This window comes from Schistocerca piceifrons, chromosome 1 (assembly GCF_021461385.2).
Source record: "Schistocerca piceifrons isolate TAMUIC-IGC-003096 chromosome 1, iqSchPice1.1, whole genome shotgun sequence".
In the NCBI taxonomy this organism is placed as follows: Eukaryota; Metazoa; Arthropoda; class Insecta; order Orthoptera; family Acrididae; genus Schistocerca; species Schistocerca piceifrons.
Window position 1 is genome coordinate 462,597,420 of NC_060138.1, and position 23,600 is coordinate 462,621,019.

Here is a 23,600-nt window from a genome sequence, read left to right on the forward strand (position 1 = left end):
GCTCCCTGCCGCCATTAGATAAGCAGCAGCCACCAGCAAGTCGCACTCTTAGGAGGAGGAGGATATTGGTGTTTTACGTCCCGTCGACAACGAGGTCATTAGAGACGGAGCACAAGCTCAGATTAGGGAAGGAAGTCGGCCGTGCCCTTTCAAAGGAACCATCCTGGCATTTGCCTGGAGTGATCTAGGGAAATCACGGAAAACCTAAATCAGGATGGCCGGACGCGGGATTGAACCGTCGTCCTCCCGAATGCGAGTCCAGTGTGCTAACCACTGCACCACCTCGCTCGGTCACACTCTTAGCTCACTTGTTTTATACTTTAATTCTTAATTTCTTTGCATGTTTTTGGGTACTTGCACTGTTTAATTCACAAATTTCGGGCATGTTATAGTATTTGAGAGTTGTAGCATCGCGTTTTAGTACCCATATAGTGTAAATTCCCATATTTGTCAGTCATCTATTTGTTTTGAATGGCTTGTGAGGTGAGAGAGAGGAAAAAAATTGTTAGGGATGGATAGGGACTGTGCCTGTTGTGTACGGATTCAGGTGGAATTGTCCACCGTCCGTAAACATCTGGAAGCTGTGTTGGCTGTGGTCGACAGGCTCCAGGCTGTTGCCCTGGGCCGTGGTGACATTGGGACACCCAAGGCGAGTGCTTTGGCGCCTCCGGAACCTGTAGCATCGCCTGAGATCTCTGATGCCACTGCGCCCTTGGATTCAGACATCCCTGCACTTCACTTGCCCGATAGTGATTGGTGAACCACGGTTGGGTCGCAAATCCCTGGATGGAAGTAAAAAGTTGGTGCTGGCCGCAAGGCTGTACCCTTACGACTCCATAACAGGTTTGAGGTACTACCCACTGCTGAAAGTACTTCTGGACCAGCAAGGGTGGCATTGCCTCTTGCGGCAGTGGCCGGTCTTCCCGAGAGGTTTGGACAAGCGGCAGCGGGTGGGATTGCTTGTAATTGGGAGCTCCAATGTTAGACGGGAGATGGAGCCCCTTAGGGATATGGCAGCTAAGGACGGAAAAAAAGCCAATGTGCACTTCATGTGCATACCACGTGGGGGGAGTCATCCAATAATCCGAGATGAAGATGTGGTAAGGGTCCTTCCGGATGCCAAGAAGGGTACAAGTTCAGCCTACTGCAGGTGGTGGCTAATCTTGGCACTAACAAAGTGTGTCACTATGGATTGGAAGAGATTCTCTCTGGTTTCCAGCGGCTATCTGAGTTGGTGAAGACTGCCAGTCTTGCTAGCGAGATGAAGGCAGAGCTCACCATCTGCAGCATTGTCGACAGGATTGATTGCGGACCTTTGGTACAAAGCCAAGTGGAGTGTCTGAATCAGAGGCTCAGACAATTCTGCAACCGTGTAGGCTGCAGATTCCTAGACTTGCACCATAGGGTGGTGGGGTTTCGGGTTCCGCTAAATAGTTCAAGTGTCCACTACACACAGGATGCGGCTACATGGGTAGCAGGGACTGTATGGTGTGGACTAGGGTTTTTTTTTAGGTTAGAGTCTCGGGAAAGATCAAAAAGGGCTCCAGTCTCAAAGGGTACAGGGCAAAGAAACAACGAGAATCGCCCAAGCAACAGTCGATATTGTTGTTTTAAATTGTTAAATTGTTGTAGCTGTACCAGAGCTTCAAGCGCTAATAGAAAGCACTGAAGCTGAAATCTTAATGGGAAGAGAAAGCTGGCTAAAGCCGGAAATAAAATTCTGTCAAAATTTTTACAGAGGCGCAAACCATGTTCAGAAAGGATGGATTAAATAAAGTAGGTGGTGGTGTGTTTGTGTCTGTTGGTAATAGTTTATCTTGTAGCGAAGTTGAAACAGATAGTTCCTGCGAATTACTATGGGTAGAGGTTATACTCAACAGCCATACCAAAATAACTCCTGCTCCTACCACCCACCCACCCCCCCCCCAAATTCAGATGATATAATAACTGAACAGTTCAAAGAAAACTTTAATATCATTACAAATAAGTACCCCACTCATACAGTTATAATTGGTGGAGACTTCAATTGACCCTTGATTTGTTGGTGAAGATACATGTTCAAAGCCAGTAGTAGACAGAAAATATCTTCCAAAATTGTACTAAATGCTTTCTCTGAAAATTGCTTTAAACAATTAGTACATGAACCCATATGAATTGTAAATGGTTGCGAAAACACACTTGACCTCTTAGCCACAAATAATCCTGATCTAATACAGAGAGTCACGACGGATACAGGGATTAGCGAACACAATTTCAACTACCAACTTCCTCTTCCAAATCCGAAAATATTTTGTTGACACACACCTATGTAGGGAGATATGATCATCATCATAAAATAAGAGAAATCAGAACTCAAGCGGAAAGAGTTAGGTGTTCTTTTTCCCCACGCGCCATTCGGGAGGGGAATGGTAGAGAAGTAGTATGAAAATTGTTTGATGAAACCTCTGCCAGGCACTTAAATGTGAACTGCAGAGTAACCACGCAGATGTAGATTGCTCAATTCGATTCACTCTCTCCATTTGAATCAACACACCTCCCAATCTTCATACTACTTCTCATGTGTTGACTGCTGACAGGGGGGCATTGGTGCACAATTATATGGAACTGTACAGCACTGCCTCTCCTTCCCTTGTTGGAAAACTTCTAGTTAATGAAAATGTCTATCAACACCATTGAAGTTCAACACCAGTACATCCAGGCTAAGCACAATACAATACACTTGGTTCTGGTGGGAGAGAAATAATATCTGCAAATAAAATGACACAAAGGTCTGCTAATAATGGCATCCAGTACTTTGAAAATTTGAGATTCAATGGTTTCATTTAACTTAAGTGTTCAATGACCTATTAAAAGATAAAGCTCTACTAATTCACAGAAAGGTGTACGTGACAACTGCTGAATGCACAAAACGTGTATCAAAATTTTATGAGCTGTGTTAAAATCAAACGATAAGAATTTAAGTTCCAAATTCCACTGTACACACATTGTTAGAGTAAATAGCTGTCATATATTTGCTCACAAACAAATCTATCAAAGAATACCCTTCATTTATAGTTACTGTCATAAGCATTCAACCCTGTCAACAAATACTACTAGGCATTTAGAACAATCCTATTCCTTGTGATGACTAACAACATATTAGATCAACACTGAGTAACATATGAATCAACTACCAAGTATTATGTTTTGAAAATTCAGTCTGTTACTGCCCGACTAGTTTCATATTGGTTTGCTCATTTTAACCCCCCCCCCTCCCCCTCCCCCACAGGTTTCATCCCAGCTGCAACATCTTATGCCAATCTATGTCCGTTTTCTTCACATATGAAGTAATGACAGTAACTCATAAAACAGCTGTAAGAGTGAAAGCCCATTATTTACAATAAGCACAGTTAAACATCAAGCTACCAATTTATTTTCGATAATCTTACTTAGAAAACTGGATAATTTATGGGAGACCTGGGTGACTGATAAAATGATATTATTCCCATTCAGTTGCATGTATTACTTTGTTCCTTCACATTTGTAGACAGCTTGCAAAAGCACCTTTTCAATGATATAATAGATACTGACAACAACAGAAATGCAACGCCAATCTCCAAATTTCGATGTGTGTCTGGAGAAAAGTTAAGAAAATAAATTGTTAGGGCATGTGACATCCATATACTGCACAGACATTCCAACTTAATTATTTTCACTTCCAATGACAGAAATTATTGGTCTGTAATAATCAACGATAAGTAAGCTTTCATTCATCAATACACTGCAGCCTGTTTATTACGAAAGAAGTGTGGATCAAACTAAAATGTACATCACCACATAAACGAAAATGTGGTGGACGAACTCCACTAATTTGTGTGAGATACCTGTTGCATGAACACTGTCAAGTTATACAAAATGTGCAAATTTGAATACACAGCTGCTACATTTCTTGTATTATTTGTCCTACAGTCATTTCTTACAATACACTTAATTACACGATACCACTGGGCAACAATTATTACGCACTGTGTAAACGGGATACATATTTACAACGTGTAATGGACAACAAATGCAACTGCAGATGCAACTACGAAGAGACTGTTTCGCTACTTTTTGCCGATTTTACTCTGTGTAAGTACACGCGTTATGTAGTCTTGCAACATATTTCAGATCGACAACGAATACTCTATAAGGAATTACAAAGCTCAGAAATTAGTTTTCTTCTACGTGTCATCACGTACCAATGCCACACTGGTGTGTTGATTTGCACTTTTAGAGTTAACAAAACAATTTCAATGCTCTCCTTTGCTCTCGTAAGTATTCAAAATGATTTATCAATGCCTGCGTGACACCTCGCATTCATCAGTTGATTCAAGGTTATTGAAAAGACTAATTGATTACACACACAAAAAAATAATAATCGCATTCGTGTCCCAATAACTTGTCACCCGGCTGCATTCCCACAGTTATTTGAACGTTGCATACGCCAGTAAAAACTGAGGTCTCTAATCGCGTCCATGTACACTTGTACAGGAACAACCACGGGCAGTCGGGCATCTACCATCTTCGCTGAGGCTGAGCGTTGCTTATGCTGCCATCTGTTCGTAACTTACGTAACAGGTTGTTTACCGCGGTCGCGGTGTCATTCTCGATTTAAATGGCTAATACCAACACACACATTAATACACATATGTTCAAACAGTTACATAGTTTTCATTGCAGCGCGTTAATTGCAAGCCCAAAACTATTAGGTAGGTTACCATCAAAATGCAGTATTAAAATAAACATTGACTGAATTAAAGCCATTCAACGTAATTAACTCTCCACCTACTTCACACAATTCGAGTTTCTACAGCTAGTGGTAAAAATGTAAACAACGTACCTATGAACTTTTGTGCTAGTTTCCACTGACACACCTGCCACTTACGTTGCCCTCATCGCGCCTAGCAGCATAGTCCCTTGCTTTCAAGTTCTTTAAGTTGTCTTTCGGTGATTTACCAGTCAGGCTGGCCAATCGGATGCCAACATTTACAGGCATTTTCGTATCCGCGAAACCAAAGGCTCTACAAAATAAAATAAACAATTATTACTCGTGAGGGAAGTACCATAAACGTTTAATTAAAGGAATTTTCTGAATTACGTGCAACTTTTAGTTACCAGTACTTGAAAAATGCGTCAAAGTATGTTTAAAATACATTAGTGACAATTTACAATGGCCGTTTAGAACAGTACCCGTATTTAGCATTGGCAGTGAAGTCGGAAGATGAAATTATAAAAGTGCTGTTACGTGATATAGAGATTCTGAAAAGTGAGGTCCGATTATTGACGGAGGAAAATGAAGACCTGAAGCGTCAACAGAACTGTAGGTGCGTGAAAACACCAGTTGTTGTGGACTATAACCAAGAAAATGAGTAAAATATCAGTAATGGGCAAAGATGCGTAAATCAGCGAAGCGATATATTATTTCTCAAAAGAATGCGTAGCAGTTGTGGAACAAACTGAATACTGTAGTCAATAAATAAATTTAAACAGGCTAAAGCAACATACAAGAGTAAATAAACTTCCCAATGATGAAACTAATACTGTCAAAGATGAGATTGGCGATATGGACGACAGTATGCTAAAAAATTGGCCATGTGCGAGCAGGACTCGTGCACTGAGGGCTCTGTACAAACTTAATTATGTATACAGGTAATTCGTCCATTCCTGGAATCGATTTTTGCCTACTATCGACATCAATACTGGCAAGATATTGGTTCTGGAATTCCAATTGTCTATAGCAGTTCCTGAGAGTAGCCCGGACATACGGAAGAGAGCTAGCTGAGGTCTTCAGTTTCTATATGAAGAGAGGGAATATTAAACAAAATGTTGTTATTTACTTACGAAAACAATAACTACAACTTATAATTTATGTTTGCATGCAGTAACATTTTCTTCTATACTTTTGATGTATGATGAATCCAATGAAAATTCTAATAGCAAAAAAGGTATTTTTATGTGATATAATTACACTTTAAGAATTTTCAGATATTTTTCCTTAATTTATACTGATAAGCCCTGCTTCTTGGCAACTTTCATGATTCTAGGTCAATGGGAAGTACCCTATAGGTTTTACTGAGCGAGTTTGTGAGTATCAAAATATATGGAAATGGCTATAACTTTTAATTGTATTGACTTAGAACCTTAAATTTTGTACACCTTTAACGGACCATAGAGCTAAGCATTTGAACTTGATATGCCTATCCATTCTGAAGAAAAGAGGTCTTAACAGATGGGCAGACAGACAGACAGATAGGTAACAAAAGACAAGAAACATATTTAACGTGATTTAGTTACAAATTAACAGGTTTCGGATTTTTTTCTTAACTTAGACTGTGAAACCTTACTCCGCACAAAATTTCACGATTTTAGGCTAAAGAGAAGTACTTATAAGTTTTGATGCATAAGTTTGCGAGTATCAAAGTATGTGGCATAAATGACCATATCTCTTTGATTGCAATGACTTACAGCGCCAAGTGACTTTAATATGTGACATAAATCTGAACTTGATAGACCTACCCATTCCTGAGAAAAAGGGCTCTTAACAGTTGGACAGATAGCAACACAATGAGCCTATAAGGCTTCCTTTTTTATCAACTGAGGTATGAAATCCTAAAAAGGTTGGAGTACCAAATGCAAAAATTGATGTACATCCAGGAATCCAACCTCAGCAAAGAGTAAACATCTGAATAACATATTGTGTTTGGGAGAAGCTTCACATGATGAATGCAGCTGGGACCACAAAGTTGTATTCAGACACGTGAAGACAAATTGTCTCTGAAACAGCAACGAGGAATAAATTTACAGTGAGACAAGAAACATCATTTGAACAGCTAGACATCTACAAAGCTTCTAAACTTGTTATAAACGATGTGATAAACAGAAGGTCAGTAAATGACAAGTACAGAGCAAAGACAAATTCCCATATCAAGGAACATTGCAACAGATTATGATAAAGTTAGTAACCCACAATTACTTCTCATTTGAAGTGAAGGTATATAAACAAATCCATGGCACAGCCATTGGCAACGACATGGCACCCTCTTATGCCAACATTTTTATATGTCATCTAGAGGAGACCTTCCTAGCCTCCCAAAATACCAAATCCCTAGTCTACTTCAGGTTCATTTTTGATATATTCATGATCTGGACCCACGGCCAAGACTCCCTATCATCATTCCTTCACAACCCTAACCCCTTCCCTCACATTTCCTTCACATGGTCTTCCTCACCCCAGTGTGACACCTTCCTAGATATTGACCTCCTCCTCTCTGATGGCGGCATCTGCACCCCTGTCCACATTAAACCCACCAACCAACAACAGTACCTGCATTCTGAAAGCTGTCATCACTTTTACACCAAAACATCCCTCCCATATAGCCTGGTTACGCAAGGACAGCATATCTGCAGTGACAAAACTCCCTTGTTTAGTATGCTGAGGGTCTCATTGTGCTCTGAAATGAGTGACATCCTACCCAAAATACTTCCCACCCTTCCTAAAGTGGTGTTCCATAGCCCACCCAACCTACACAACATCCTAGTCCATCCCTATGCCACTCCCAATCCCAGCCCTTTGCCACAAGGCTCATATTCCTGTGGAAGGCCCAGGTGAAAACCTACCCAATCCACCCACCCCGCACTTCCTATTCCAGTCCTGTCACAGGATTATCAGAGGTCAGGCCACCTCAGAAAGCATCCATGTCACTTACCAGGTCTGCTGCAATCATTGCACAGCTTTTTATATTCGTATGACTACCAACCATCTGTCCACCAGGATGAATGACCACCGCCAAACTATGACCAAGAGCAAAGTAGACCACCCTGTGGCACAACATGCAGCAGAACATAACACACTAGATTTCAATGGCTGCTTCACTACCTGAGCCATCTGGATCCTTCCCTCCACCAGCAGCTTTTCTGAATTGCACAGATGGGAGTTATCCTTGCAACACATTCTCCTGTATTATCCTGGCTTCAATCTACAGTAACATACTGTCCCCACAACCTCCACCCAACAGTTTCCACCCCCTATGTCTTATCATCTCATCCCCATTCTTGTCTCCCAGCATGTTTATTTGCAGCTCTCTGCCAATGTATCCGCCCATATTTCCCCCTCCTCTCCTTTCTTGTTCTTTTCTCCCCACCACCCAGCCCCACAAAGTCCTGACACTGCACCTATTGGTGCCTAGTCCCCGGACAGCATTCGTCTCTCTCCCCACCCATATACTACTATCTCTTCCCCTTCTCCCCCCCCCCCCCCAGATTGCTGCTTGCATCCAACATGATGTTTCATTCTGACTCAAGGTGCTGGAATTGGCTGTCGTGTGTGCGTGAGGTGTGCTTCCTTGTGTGTATGTGTGTGTGTGTGTGTGTGTGTGTGTGTGTGTGTGTGTGTGTGTGTGTGTGTGTGTGTGTCTTTACTGACAAAGGCTGTGGTCAAATGCTGCATATGAGAGTGTTTTAATCGTGCCTGTCTGCAACTTGGTGTGTTTTCTTTATGGTAAGTAACAATATATCTTTTCCCACCTGGAGTTTCCATTGTTTAATTTTTGTGTAGAATAATTGGACACCAGTTGTTGAAAAAATTATCAAGAGTAGATATGGGAAGTTATTCGCCCATCTCTCTTCTTCCAATCTTGTCAAACGTATTCGAAAAAAGCTGCTGCAAATGAGATCATTTTGAAAAACCGGTTTAGTTTCCAGTGTAGATAAAGCATTACAGACGCAATGAACAAGATTTTTTACAAGAGTAACAAATCATTTGACAATAAGAAGAAAGTTGCACAGATTTTTTGTGAGTTCACAAAAGCCTTTGGGTCAGTAAATCGTGCACTTTTTATCCATAAACTTGACAGTTATGAAATTATTGGCAGTGTTCAAAATTGGCTTACTTTCTGCCTACACAATAGAAGAAAAGAGTGATTATCTCTACAAATGCAATAAATTATTCTACTAAATGGAAGACAGTAACACAAGGAGTCCCTCAATGTTCTATCTTAGGACATATTTTATTTCTGATTTACATTCATGCCATACCAGTGAATACAAATGACCCATCAGCTTTATTTGTATAAGATGCATGTGCATCAAATGAGGATAATGAGTCAGAAAATAAGCCTGTCTGCATTGTAAATAGATCATTTAGAAATATGGTTTCAGCTCAATGGATTAAGCCTGAACATCCCAAAAATCCACGTGACACAGTTCAAAGCAAAACAGTCAACATTCCAGGAAATTAAAATAAACCATAAAAATCAAACTCCAGACGAAGTGGATTCTGTGAAATTTTTAGATTAAACCTAGACAAAAATTTGAACTAGAATAATTATGTGTAACATCTAGTAAACAATCTAGCTTTACATTTGCATTACAAATATTAGCTAATACCACTGACATGGACACAAGGAAAATTGCATACCATAGCTTCTCCCATTCAGTCATAAGGTATGTTACTGTTTTTTGGGAATACTCAAGCAACATATTGTGCATACTGAAATTACAGAATCATTTAAAAATGTGTGCTGTGCATCCAAGGAAATCATGTTTCCCTTTATTTAAAAATCTGAAATTATTAATGGTCCTCACCCTGTATATCTATGATATAATTTTTTTCATAGAAATTTAGAGCTATACAATGAAAACTGTTTCGATCACACTTATAATACAGGAAATAAAGATACTCCCTGCCCATAGTTTAAATTAATGTCTTATACTTCCCAATATATCATAATGAAAATTTCCAATAAGCTAAAAGCAATGAAGATTTTGAATATGAACATAGAGTCACTGAAAAGGACACTAATGATACTCTGCTTCAGTGATGCTACAATTCAATTGAAGATTTCATGAAGAATGAACTGAATATGTGTTATTCAGGTGAAGATTTAATGAAGGATGAACTGAATATTTGAGCAAGATGTGTTTATCAACTGTTTTGTTATGTAAATATAGAAGTATTTTACAAAAATGTTACATTAATGTATAAATACTGATCTATCTTACTAACTGTTGTTATATATGAGTGAAGTTGTATTAAGCATATATTAACTTGTCTGCTATATTCTAATGAAATGACTAGCATTTGTATGTTATGAGACAAATAAATCGTAGTTCACAAATACTGACACAGTTTTCTCTTTCCTTCTCAGTTATTGGATAAAAGAATTTTCTGAGTAGGTAGCATGGCCGTGGTTCAGTTATTTCCATCAAATTTTGTTGTAAGCTAGTATTTTAAATAATAGAATTTGATAAATGACCCACATATAGCCACGATTTCACACAGAAAAAGCATATTATGTGTGAACCTACCATGTTCCACATCATGGATAATTGCCGCAAATATTTTCTATGGAATATGAAAATAAAACTAAACGAACAAAAGGGAAAATACCAATTTCCATCACCTCACATCAAAACATTCCACAATGCACCCCCAATGGCAGTATTCATACAGGCTGTGAACTTCAACTCAAAGTTTCTCGAGAAGAAAGTTCTTATTGTGACGTTTGTGGGCTGAGGGGGGAGGTGGGCGAAGGGAGCCGGAAATGCGTCGTCGTCTGCTAAAATCAGACGCTAATATATTTTCCACAAGCTCACTTATGTCATAGTATCGTATTTTGTGCTTTTGTGCCTTCTTAATCTTTATTTTTATTATTTTGCTTTGTAAGCACTCCAAATTGCAAATGTTTCATGATTAATTGGAAATTCCATTGACTGTTCTTCCATAAGCGGGGCATACATGTAAAAGAGTAAAATTATTTAAGTTTTATAATAACAAAACAGAGTTGACACCTCCTCATGTATAAATAAGAACAGAAATTGATGAAACAATTTTCATTATATAACCTTCAATTAAGTGACAAAGGGAGCTCTATTGAAGGAGAAGAACACAAGTGTTATTTGTTAAATGGGAGAAAACATAATGGACAAGGTAAACAGGGTCTCTCTATTCCCTTATAAAAATTGTTTGACAGGTTTCTATGTATATATTTTTTGCTAGCAAATAAATATCGTGGTTTTGAAATGTTGTTTAACTTCTCAAAAATTTGGAGTACAAAATTCATCAAGAATATCCATAATGAAATTTGCTTTGGCCAGTAATAAGCTATATCATCGTAAATTCCTCAATTATAGTACTATACTCCTGATTTTCCTATAATGGATAATATCTTGTAATCTCACTTTCACTGTTCGATACTGGGCTAAGGTGATTGATGTGATGAAACGTCCAATGTGAATACATCCTGATGTTGACATGTTGTGGTGTGATGGTCTGTTGATGGCTAGTGTGAATCAGCCTTAACTAATAGCAAGTGGCTGCAGCCAGCAACCAACTATATAACAGTGTCAAAACGAACAATATTGCTATCCTACTTGAAATCAACAGTATAACAACAATGGAAATTCTTGGATGGAGCAATATGTAAAATAAGTGAAAGGTGACCACTCACTTGTAGTGGATTGATACACGGAACACAGTTGCACATAACAGAAAACAGCATTCGCAATAGATTTTGAAGACTCTTTTTCTAACAATGAAACACACATTAACACACACAACCACAAGGGCACATTTCTGTGGCAATGGCAAAACTCATCTGATGTGGCCATCGGAGTATGTGTTTGAATGCCTGCGCAGTTGTGTGTGTGAATGTGTGTGCTATTGTTAGAAAAAGAGTTAGTATCCGAAAGATTGTGTTAGTACATTTTTCTGTCAGTGTGCTCCATGAATCGGTCTGCTATAGGTAAGTGATTGCCTTTTCCTTATTTTATGCAACACTAGTATCTCAAGTTTTCACCTCTTGTCGTTCTATAGCAACTTTGAACTTGTATCCAAAAACATCAACTCCCATAAGGAACTATACCATTCCTATTTAGCTTATTCACATAATAAATAGAAATGCACATTTCCTTGCTAAAACATTACTTTTAAGCATTAAATCAGTAACTGTTTTAAGCAAAGTCTGCCTCAAATCACACAGCAGTAAATTATATCTCAATGAATTGTAAATATCAGCAGACTAGGTACACTGCCTTAGAGCAAAAGCTGTCTTAAACGATTTTTTAAATTATATATTTCAGCCTCGGGTCACACAAATGGTAATACTGCTAGTTTCAACTTCTGAGCAGGTCATCATCAGATGATTATTTTAATAGTGGAAAAATTAACCATATTGGTTGCTAAACGAACAAAGTAAATTCTGTAAAAAGTTTTTTCGAATTATTTGCTAATATGTTATTATGCCTCTGCTGCCTGTTATTTGACTTTTTCTTTTGTTTGATTACGTTTGTCTGCTGGCTCACATTTGTCAAACTGCTCTTAATTTAGCAGTTATTTCATACTGATTGTTTACAGTGTACATGTGCGATTGCCTGAGACGAGTTTGCTACAAGTGTATCACATATATAGGCTACTGTTATTTAACACACTTTTTGCACATCTAGCTCACCTGTACCTGTATTTATGTTATGTTTCACTAGTTTGCAGTTTGGGGAAGAGGTATTCAGCTCTCAGTTTTATGTCATGAATATTTTAAGCTCATAGTGACAAACTTTATTTAATGATGTAGTGAACTGTAGCCTTCAGTTCAAACAATCACAGTGGAGATATGTTTATACACTATCTCCCCTGGCCTGTTTTGTTGTACATTGATATGTTACTACTTGACGAATTCAAGTGATTGTAATTGTGTATTGAACTTAATTTAATTTTGTATTTCAGCTTCCTAGTATTTTACTATCTCTCTTAGTTTTCCTCTGTAGATAGATCATCTGATAATTATTTGCTAAGAAGTTGAAATTGGCAAAGATACCATTTGTGTGAATTGAGGCTCAAATGTGTTATGAAAGAGTTTCAGTGTATATTTCAGCCCACTAAATAGATGAGGTATTATTGTGCATTCACAAGACTGGAAGGCAAAATTAAGACTGCTGATTATCTATATACTACCAGAAATTAAAGTTATGTGAATAATGAGATGGGTGCATTTCTTCAGTTACTCTGACTGTTTAAGGTTAAGTATTCTGTGAAACTTCACTGGCTCCTTTGTGTAAGGTGAGTGCAATTTCAGATACCTATAATTAATTGAAGTTAGGCGAGGAATTGCCAGAAATAACTTTAGAGCGCAGATATCTCGTTAGAATATGCTAGTATAACAGTGCCCTTTGTTATATGAGTTAATTTGATCTTGCTACAGGACTGTTTTTCTGGAAACAGTCTCATAACATGTGCAGATCCACAAAATGAATCTCATTTGATTGGAAGACTTAACTGACACCCTGAAATGTATGTTAAACAACAGTACTAGTGACTGCTGGTAAATGCAGCCTTACCACTCTTCTCCCGTAATTAGAATTTTAATGCCCTATGGAAGCAAGAAAGCGTTGAAAGTAGCTGGACTGTGAAAAGACGCGCAAATCGCCTGAAGCAATGCAGTCTGCCACCCCTCAGTGCCAGTCCTTGGAAGACCACTGGACAAAGGCTCGAGGATCAATGGCCCACTGGGCAACGACTATTGCCTTGTGGCACAGCCGCAGGATGTTGGGCTTTGTATAGAAACACAGACAGTATATCCAGTGGAACGAACTCCTGGCGAAAACATATACGATCTGGAAATGGAATTAGGAAGATAGCTCACTTTAGCAGGTGGCACTGAACTCATAATGTAGAAAGCTGGCCGTTTTCCCAGAAAGCGCTGAAAAACTAGAGATAAACACCTCAAAAACAGATAGAGAACGTGCAGTCCTATAGTACACCACCAAATATTTCGGCTGTGCAAAAAGCAAATGTGTATGCAATGTAAGACCCGTCAGCACTGACTCACGTAAATAGATCATAAGTTAGGAGGAGACACCGACAGTAACAATGTAGTGCACCTCATTTGTCGAAGTAACAGAGAGAGAAAGAACGACATTCTTTTTCTGTAAAGGATGGTAGCACACATTTTACTGGTTAACCAGCTGTAAGAAACAGTTTGATCGGTCGGTGTTTGGAAGATCCATACCCAAGCAAATGAAAATCCAGTGTGAGACACAAAATCCGGCAATGTGAGGTTTCCTTTTAATTAACACTCAATCAGAAACCAGACCATCTTCAGAAGCCTTCAGCGCCAGTTTCCTTTGTTGACAAGGGGAGAATCTAATGTGTCTATCGACAATTTTGATCAAGTTTTACAAGGATGTGCTACATCGAAAATAAAGAGGCATATGTTTAGACTGTTTGCTAGACGTGCTCTAGTTTTTGAAAAATAATTGAGTTCAAATTTGATGATTGGAAATTATATGTTCAGTGCTATGCAGCGAAAGATCAGCTGAAAACAAACATTTTTTATTATTGTAATATGGGGTCAAAAGTTAATAACATTCGAGTTTTTAACATTTTTTATTTTCATGTTGTAGCTTGGTACCCGTCTAGCAGTGCAAGGTTGACAATCGAGTGGTCTAGGTGCTAGACTACATAACCACTGGTCCATGTTTGATTCCTGGTCATGGCTTTTTTTCATTAGAGTTTTTCTTTTTGGTGTCTCTCATGATTTTCTGATAAATGGAATAATTTTCTTTGCCCTTTTTTAAGTAAAACGTTATGAGGTGTGACTAATAATGAAATAAGTATACTGTGTATAACATATTTACAGTTACTTTCATTGTGATACATGGCACAAAAATGCATTTGAAGTGTATTTTTGTGGAATCCTAACTGATCATCTACTCACGAGTATTCTCGTAGAGTGGGTGAAACTTACCTTCTAAATAGGCAAAATGTAAATACTTCTCACACCATGCATAAGACATGAACGAAATCTCAACCCTTTGACACTGTTCATGGAAAACATATCTGATTCACATTGCTAAACACAGATCAGCTGCATTTTAATTTTGGTTGGGTATGAAACACATAAAAGCATATCAAAAGACAGGTGTGGCAGCTAATTATGGACCAATGCATGAATTTCTATCAGATCAATCTTATTTTGTAATTCTCTGTTCTGATGTGATGTCACATGATTTTTAAGATGTGCAATGAAATTCTTTACCTGTTGGCAAAAGTAAAAGTTACATGACTGACAAAGAAAGATACATTACGGTAGTACAATTTCACAGTGCAAGTCAGTTAAGCATCATTATCTACAAAAGTCCAGTCATAGCACATCATGTAGGTTTGGCCACCCTATGAATTGAGTATCAGGCAAAATTTATTTTGCGGCACATGAGATTTCAAACTGTGATCCAAATATGATTGATATAGTTGGGAGGCCAACTTCCCCAATTTTGATCACATAACGAAAATGTTTGCAAATTTCCTCTGTAGAGCTTCAACTTCTTGAGAGACCAATAAACCAAATTTTCCATTGTCGTCAGCAGTTTCCTGGATGCAGTGACAGAATATTGTGCAGTTTACGAGTGTGTCACATTATTCACATTACCAATGCCAACAGACGTTTTTTTCTCGTCTCAGTGTGTCAATGTACATGTTATACTGACACGATATTCACATCCAGTCTCGTCGGTGTTTATGACAATATCTCTGTCATAGGTTGCAATCAGGGCTTTGAGCTGCCATTGGAAGAGCTAGACAACTTCAAGTGCTCTCACTTCTTACTCAGAAACGTATTTGTCGACATGATGTTGGTGTATTCTGTATCTTGCTTTGAACAGCTTTGGCCATGATGATGATGCCATGAACTGATAACCACTCTTCTCTGCTTCCTACTGCATACTTGTTGCTATTGCCCTTTGCTGAAAAGTTTTTGTTGCTACGTGCTCTGCACCCTCTTTGGATTCAACATATGTGTAGAACAACCATTTAACTAAATGAGTTAATTTACCGACTTCGCTTTGAATGTTTGCTTCCCATCTCTTCAATAAGTCCTTTCTCATTAACCTTAAAGTTTCTCTCTTCCTCTGTAGCGTTCTCAAATTGCAATTACGATGTTGCTTCGCCAATGTAACTACAGGTATTCTGATGTCCAGTGGTACTTGCTGCCAAGCCTTACATATTTGATTCTGATTGGTACCCTAAATCTTCATCTTCTCGTCCTGATTTCGTAGGTCACGACGTTAATGCCCGTGAACTGTGGTCAGTATCGGTATTTTCGACGCTGTCTGGAAGAGGCGCTCTTTTGTGTTCATAGAGAACCTCTTTGAATTCTACAAAAGTCACTTCCAAGTGCATAATTCAAAACTACTGATACAATTCGTTACTGATCAAATGTGATCTTTTAGAAATCGATGCCCTCACAGCTGTCGGTGCAAAGCCATTGTCTTGGAATAGATTCGAGACAACTTTTTTGGGTCAGCAAGTTCCTTTCTGCTTATTTTGCTCATGTTTTCTCCGATATATGCAACATCTTTAACGTTTTGAAATTCACATTCCGTGGGCGAGCCTGTCAAAGGTTATTGATTCTCCGTCATTGCAGTAGTTGGTAATACCAAAAATGTAGATAAAATACCTTCTGCACCATCCAAAATTTTCGCTGTTTAATATCCGTTGATAACTTGTACTGTACTTCTGACTTTGAATCTGTAAGCTGTATTACAGAAACTATATTTAATATGTATTCCATGTAATAGGGTATTTATTTCTGATTCTATACAACTGATTGTAAATATAATGAAAATTTTGTAAATTGCTGGGCAATAGCTAAGGGAACTTTATTTAAATATATCGGTAGCAACAACGAAATGGCAGTAGCTGTGCCATTGTTTATCTTTGCGTATGGAGAGTCTCTGTCGCATTGTGTGCAGAGAGGATGCAGAGCAGATTCAGTCATGAAAGAGTGCGGAAGTATTTGTTGGACGCTCCCGCAGATGCAGGGTGCAGCTATGATCGCGACAGCGTAGGTGCGTCTAATTCATTAAACCGCAAGTATTGAGAGTACGGTAGGAGTTAACAGGAGGAGGAAGCTGCAGTTCTAACTATTGGCTGTCCCATAATTATCCGTGGCTCTGGAGAGGACTCTGGGTTCTCAAACAGCAGCAGCAGCAACAGGGTCTGGTCAGCATTGTCATCAGCTGCATTCTTAGTCGTCTGCGCAGCTACTAGAGCATGAGACTGCTAACTGACAGATATAGGACTGTAGAGGCTTTATCCAGTTGAATTTCTTTCACAAAGTTTGACTAACATGAATAATAACCTCTAATAGTTAAAACTTGTACAGCAGCTGTCTGGTCATTCTCCTCAGACATTATTACCAGGCAGGGTACCTGTCCTTTCTATGCATTCACCAAGTGTCATAAAAGGTGAAAATTGATTAACTATTTACTGCCAGTTTTGTGTCTTTACTAATGACCACTTTTCAGTCTCAATTTTCTGCCTCAGTAACTGTTCATTCCTGAATTGCATAACAGAGGTTTAAATAATTCGCAGCTTTGCGTATTAACTCCATTCATTTAAAGTAAAATAAAATTTTACTGGCAAAACTAATAACTAAAGATACAACACAAATCAAGAGTGTATATTTCATTTATTCTGTATTTAGTTCAGTTAGTGATTTCTGTTGGCTTGGTATGGATCTTATTGTTGTTATTTTAAAAGTGAAATCAGTTGCTCACTTGCTTAGAGTAAATTAAATTCAGACTTTCAACAATCAAACCGAAATTACTTGCCTTTTCTAAATTTTGCGTTGTATTACACCGAGGTTACTGAAATCGTTTTTTACATAACAGAGTTTAGCTTAAGCCAGTCATTTAACTTTACTTTCATAATTTACTATTTCAGAATAAGTAACTGCAAACTCAGTGCTTTCTGATTCATTTTTTTTTTTGTGAACTGTTGTGCTGTGGAAAAGCATGACAAGTTTCTGTTGCCATGCCAGTGATTATTTGCTTAAATTTCTTTGCCATTACCTTTCTTCAGGTTCTGGAGATTCATTGCCTTGGGGCTGGCGACCGTTAAATGTCCCCTTTTTAGCTAATCAGTGTTTTCTTTGTTCTATCAGCAAATTTTGTAGTAAATCTTATGTGACACCTTTTCCCCCTGTGCAGTTTGCGAGCGATTGCACTATATTCCACCCATTTCAAAATTATCATCAGTATTTAGCTTAAGTTTAGAATAGATTCTTCATTTAGAAGGATCTGTTGTACATTTTCCTCCGACTAACCAGTGTTATTTTCCTTCGGTAACGATAGCCATACTCGCTGTAAAAATTTCATTACGCACATGCGATCAGAGTCAGTTATATCGCAATCCAGTAGGCCAATTAGGAAGGGGGAGGTTACATGTGGCGATGCTAGTGACAGGAGAATATCAATTTGGTATTGTTCTTGGCATGAATCTTCCAGGTCCTTTGCTGTCTATGACAGAATTACAATGTCATCGGCAAACCTCGCCGTTTTTATTTCGTGTCCATGGATTTTACTTCCTACTCCAAATTTTTCTTTTGTTTACTTTACTGCTTGCTCAATGTACAGATTCAAAAACATCGGCGATAGGCTACAACCCTGTCTCACTCCCTTCTCTATTACTGCTTCCCTTTCATGCCCCTCCTCTCTTATAACTGCCATCTGGTTTTTGTACAAATTCTAAACAGCCTTTCGCTTCCTGTATTTTACCCCTCCACATTCAGAATTTGAAAGAGCACATACCAGTCAACATTGTCAAAAGCTTTCTCTAAATTTACAAATGCTAGAAACATAGATTTGTCTTTCCTTAATATATTTTCTAAGATAAGTTGTAGGGTCAGTATTGCCTCACGCGTTCCAACATTTCTAAGGAATCCAACCTGATCTTCCCCAAGGTCGGCTTCTACCAGTTTTTCCATTCATCTGTAAAGAATTCATGGTAGTATTTTACGGCTGTGACTTATTAAACTGATAGTCTGGAAATTTTCACACCTCTCGACATCTGCTTTCTTTGGTATTGGAATTATTTTATTCTTCTCGAAGTCTGAAGGTATTTCGCCTGTCTCGTTCATCTTATTCACCAGATGGTAGAGTTTTGTCAAGGCTGGCTCTCCCAAGGCTATCAGTGATTTTAATGGAATGTTGCCCACTTCCGAGGCCTTGTTTCGACTTAGGTCGTTTAGTGCTCTGTCAAATTCTACGTTTACATCTACATGGATACTCTGCAAATCACATTTAAGTGCCTGGCAGAGGGTTCATCGAACCACCTTCACAGTTCTCTATTATTCCAATCTCGTGTAGCGCGCGTAAAGAATGAACACCTATATCTCTCCGTACGAGCTCTGATTTCCCTTATTTTATCGTGGAGATCGTTCCTTCCTATGTAGGTCGGTGTCAACAAAATTCGGAGGAGAAAGTTAGTGATTGGGATTTCGTGAGAAGATTCTGTGGCAACAAAAAATGCCTTTCTTTTAATGATGTGCAGCCCAAATTCTGCATTATTTCTGTGACGCTCTCTCCCATATTTCGCGATAATCCAAAACATGCTGCCTTTCTTTGAACTTTTTCGATGTACTCAGTCAGTCCTATCTGGTAAGGATACCACACCGCACAACAGTATTCTAAAAGTGGATGGACAAGCGTAGTGTAGGCAGTCTCCTTAGTAGGTCTGTTACATTTTCTAAGTGTCTTGCCAATAAAACGCAGTCTTTGGTTAGCCTTTTCCACAACATTTTGTGTGTTCCTTCCAATTTAAATTGTTCGTAAATGTAATTCCTAGGTATTTAGTTGAATTTACGGCTTTTAGATTAGACTGATTTATCGCGTAACCGAAGTTTAACGATTTCCTTTTAACACTCATGTGGATGACCTCACACTTTTCGTTATTTAGGGTCAACTGCCACTTTTAGCGCCATTCAGATACCTTTTCTAAATCGTTTTGCAGTTTTTTTTAGCTTATGATGACTTTATTAGCCGATAAACGACAGCGTCATCTGCAAACAACAGAAGACAGCTGCTCAGATTGTCTCCCAAATCGTTTATACAGATAAGGAACAGGAAACGGCCTATAACACTACCTTGAGAAAAGCCAGAAATCAATTCTGTTGTACTCGATGACTTTCCGTCAATTACTACGAAATGTGATCTCTCTGACAGGAAATCACAAATCCAGTCAAATAACAGAGACGATATCCCATAAGCACTCAATTTCACTATGAGCTGCTTGTCTGGTACAGTGTCAAAAGCCTTCCGGAAATCCAGAAATACGGAATCGATCTGAAATCCCTTGTCAATAGCACTCAACACTTACTGTGAATAAAGAGCTAGTTGTGTTTCACAGGAACGATGTTTTCTAAACCCATGTTGACTGTGTGTCAATAGACCATTTTTTTCTTTGAGGTAATTCATAATGTTCGAACACAATATATGTTCCAAAGTCCTGCTTGATATCGACGTTAACGATATGCTCCTGTAATTTAGTGGATTACTCCTACTACCTTTCTTGAATATTCGTGTGACCTGTGCAACTTTCCAGTCTTTGGGTGCGGATCTTTCGCCGCGCGAACGGTTGTATATGATTGTTAAGTATAGAGCTATTATTAAATGATTTAAGTTGCTTCACTACTTCGAGGACATTTACTTCTACGATACTCATGTTGGCAGTTGTTCTTGATTAGAATTCTGGAATATTTACTTCGTCTTCTTTTGTCAAGGCATTTCGGAAGGCTGTGTTTAGTAACTCTGCATTATCAGCACTGTCTTCTATAGTATCTCCATTGCTATCGCGCAGAGAAGGCGTTGATTGTTTCTTGCCACTAACATACAGGTCTATTCACACTTAACGGAACGTCTCCGTCACATCACGGAACATAAATTGCCACAAAATCGTCCGAGCATTTGCACAACCAGGAACGTCAGCGTAACGTCCTGTGACGTCACAGAAGGTTCTCACCAGTGCGGCTTTGTTTATTTGGTGTTTGTGTGACGACTGACGAAGGAACTACTGGAAGCGCGAAGATGCCCAAATTCAATTTAAGAAGTTTAGCAGTAATTGCGATAGCACTTGATGAGGAAGAAAAATTGCAGCGGAGGAGGATGTTGGTTAGAAATATGTTGAAACGTAGATACAGCGTCGGAGAGTTCCATACACTATAAAAGGAGCTGGAAGATGAGGAACAGTCCTTCTTCAAGTATTTTAGAATGTCGAAACAGCAGTTTTTTTTCTTGTTAAATAAGATCCATTCCACGATTACAAAGGAGGCCTCGAGGTTCAGACAACCAATATCACCATGGCAGAAGTTGATGTTGTGTTTAAGGTAAAATCGGTTGGGCATTTCCATGAAAGTGTTGTTGCTGTCACTTCTGTTATACACAGTTTGTCGTAAACTACTTGTATTAAACATATTTTTAAATTTTGTCACCACACAGACTTAAGTTACTGTACAGTTTTAATTAATGCTATTCCACATGTGAAACTGTGAGCAAAATACAAGTACCTGCGTCTGTTTCTTTTTTTTCCCCACCCTGTGTATTAATACAGTTTTAGTTCTCAAGAAGTACTTTGCGAAAAATAAGTGGTGTTATACAATACCTCTTGTTGTCAGTTTATAAATTTTTGCCATTTGAACCAATATAGGATAGTTTTATGCGTAAGTCCCACACTGTACTTGATGTAATATTTGTTAACTCTGTGAAGGCCACTATTACACTCGCTAAAGCTCCACCATCTGAACTAGAAATTGGTCTGAGTTTGTAAGTGAATGCTTTGGTTGGCTCAATGTAAAGAAGCAGATACTTCTTCATACCTGTTACAGAAAGTTTTGCTATTGAAACAACTTTCTAGCTTTCCGTTGTGTTTGCACATATATATAGGCTTCTGTGGAATCTAGGATGTAATGTATTTGTCATACAGTGCAAGTGCACTACAGATAAACTGTGACAACAGATGGGAAGCATGGAACTTCAAAACTTTTGAAAATTCAATTTGTGTACTAATGTACATGCATGTTCTGTCATATACAGCAAATTGTGAAAAGTTGTATACATTGTAAGTTATGCTAGATAACTTTCCTATATGACTGTTCAATCATGGCTAATGTCTTTCAGGTACTGGGCAACTGGTGACTCCTTTCTGACAATGGCGTTCAGCTTATGACTTGGACATTCAACTGTCCATTATATAATGAAAGATGGCTGCCAGGCTATAATTGATACAATTCTACCTGAAGTAATTCCAACTCCAACAGAAGAAGACTGGCAATGCATAGCACAACAGTTGTGGGATGTCTGGAACTTCCCCAATTGTATAGGTGCAATTGATGGGAAACATGTTGCGATTGTGGCTCCTCCAAACAGTGGATCCCAGTTTTTTAATTACAGACAAGCATATCCTATAACTATTCTTGCACTATCTGATGTAAACTATAAGTTCATAATCGTAGACATTGGGTCTTACAGTAAAAATAGTGATTGCAGCATATTTGCCCATTCCAAGTTGGGGAAAGCTTTGGAACTTGGCAAATTGCAAGTGCCAGAAGATAAGAGACTTCCTGGTACTGGTGTTGTAGTGCCACATGTTATTGTTGGTGAAGAAGCCTTACCATTAAAACATTATTTATTAATACTGTATCCGAAAAATCAAGCAAGTGGAGATATTAGCATCACTGCTTTTAATGCCAGGCAGTCCACAGTTCGTCGAGTCTCCGAAAATGCGTTTGGGCAATTAGCTCATAAATTTAGAATTTTTTTAAGGAGAATTATCGCAATGCCAAAGAATGTGGAGAGGATAGTTATGACGACATGTATTTTGCATAACTACATTAAAGAAAATATTCCTGCACAACAAGAAGCAGCAAATGGGACCCTCTGGCTGCAGGAAGTAGATGGACAAGGTAGTTCCTCTACATCATCTGCTTTTATTGTGAGGGAACAGTTCAAAGATTTTTTTAATTCCCCTACTGGTGGACCCTGTAAGGTGCCTCTTACGTGAGGAAGACATTTTTATCAGTTTTAATAAATTATTGTCTCTTATTGACAGTTAGGAAGTGCTGTAGTCCGTAGCTGGCCATGAATTGGAGAGCATTTGCCACGCTGTCTGGCTGGGTGACGAAGTGACCATATGTCGCATGTAGTGGGGTGGAGCTCGGCACTGGAGCGTAGCAACAAGCGTTAGCCTGGGAAGTATACATGACGGGAAGTACCGCCATCTTGGCGCGAAAGTCACCGATTTTGTTTATTTATATTTAATAATTAAAGTCATTTATGACAACATGAATACTAGGAGGAGCCTCTGGATGTTTAAAGCTATTTATCATAATTTTGCCTCGTTAAAATTCAAACCTGTTCATTAACAAACGCATATCTTAGTAAGTACGAACTTGATCGGAAATCCACGAACTGTGACGAAAGTAGTAAGAAATACGGACTGTGCGCCAAAGTCGATAGTCGGCGTTAAGAGCTCTTCCTGTCTTGTTCGATGGTCGCCATGCTCTCGGTTACGAGTAGTTTGTGACATGAATATTTCATTAGTGATCTAATAGGAATAAAAGTGATATTACAGCATTCTCAATGTTAATTTCGAGTAAATAGATACCCCAATGTTGATCGACAACAATTTCAGTTAATTAGCTTCCACCGACAGAGACAGCCAATGCGCCAATGAAGAATCTGCACAGGACGATATTTACGAGAGCTGCACCGCGCACAGGTAGGAGGAAATCCGACGACACGACCCATCAAGGCAG

General features: G+C 38.7%; 2 protein-coding genes across 4 annotated transcripts in view; one reads left to right on the forward strand and one right to left on the reverse strand.

Annotated features, from left to right (window-relative positions):
• The window catches only part of LOC124793911 (probable ATP-dependent RNA helicase DDX60), a 251,769-nt gene extending 246,801 nt beyond the window's left edge, over window positions 1–4,968 (reverse strand). Inside the window, exon 1 of one of the 3 annotated variants that reach the window (XM_047258059.1) lies at window positions 4,862–4,968. The gene's annotated coding sequence lies outside the window, so the exon portion shown is untranslated. The remainder of the gene's footprint in view (window positions 1–4,861) is intronic. The other 2 variants (XM_047258057.1, XM_047258056.1) reach the window with 2 other exon arrangements.
• A 17,071-nt stretch (window positions 4,969–22,039) lies between these two features.
• On the forward strand, window positions 22,040–22,846 carry LOC124738186 (protein ANTAGONIST OF LIKE HETEROCHROMATIN PROTEIN 1-like). Its single transcript, XM_047248601.1, has one exon. It carries the CDS (start codon window positions 22,040–22,042, stop codon window positions 22,844–22,846), a length of 807 nt encoding a protein of 268 aa, XP_047104557.1.
• The last annotated feature ends 754 nt before the right edge of the window (window positions 22,847–23,600 follow it).

Excerpts from the sequence above, each read along its gene's own strand:
- LOC124738186 (XM_047248601.1), top strand. The coding sequence starts at position 22,040 with ATGAAAGATGGCTGCCAGGCTATAATTGATACAATTCTACCTGAAGTA.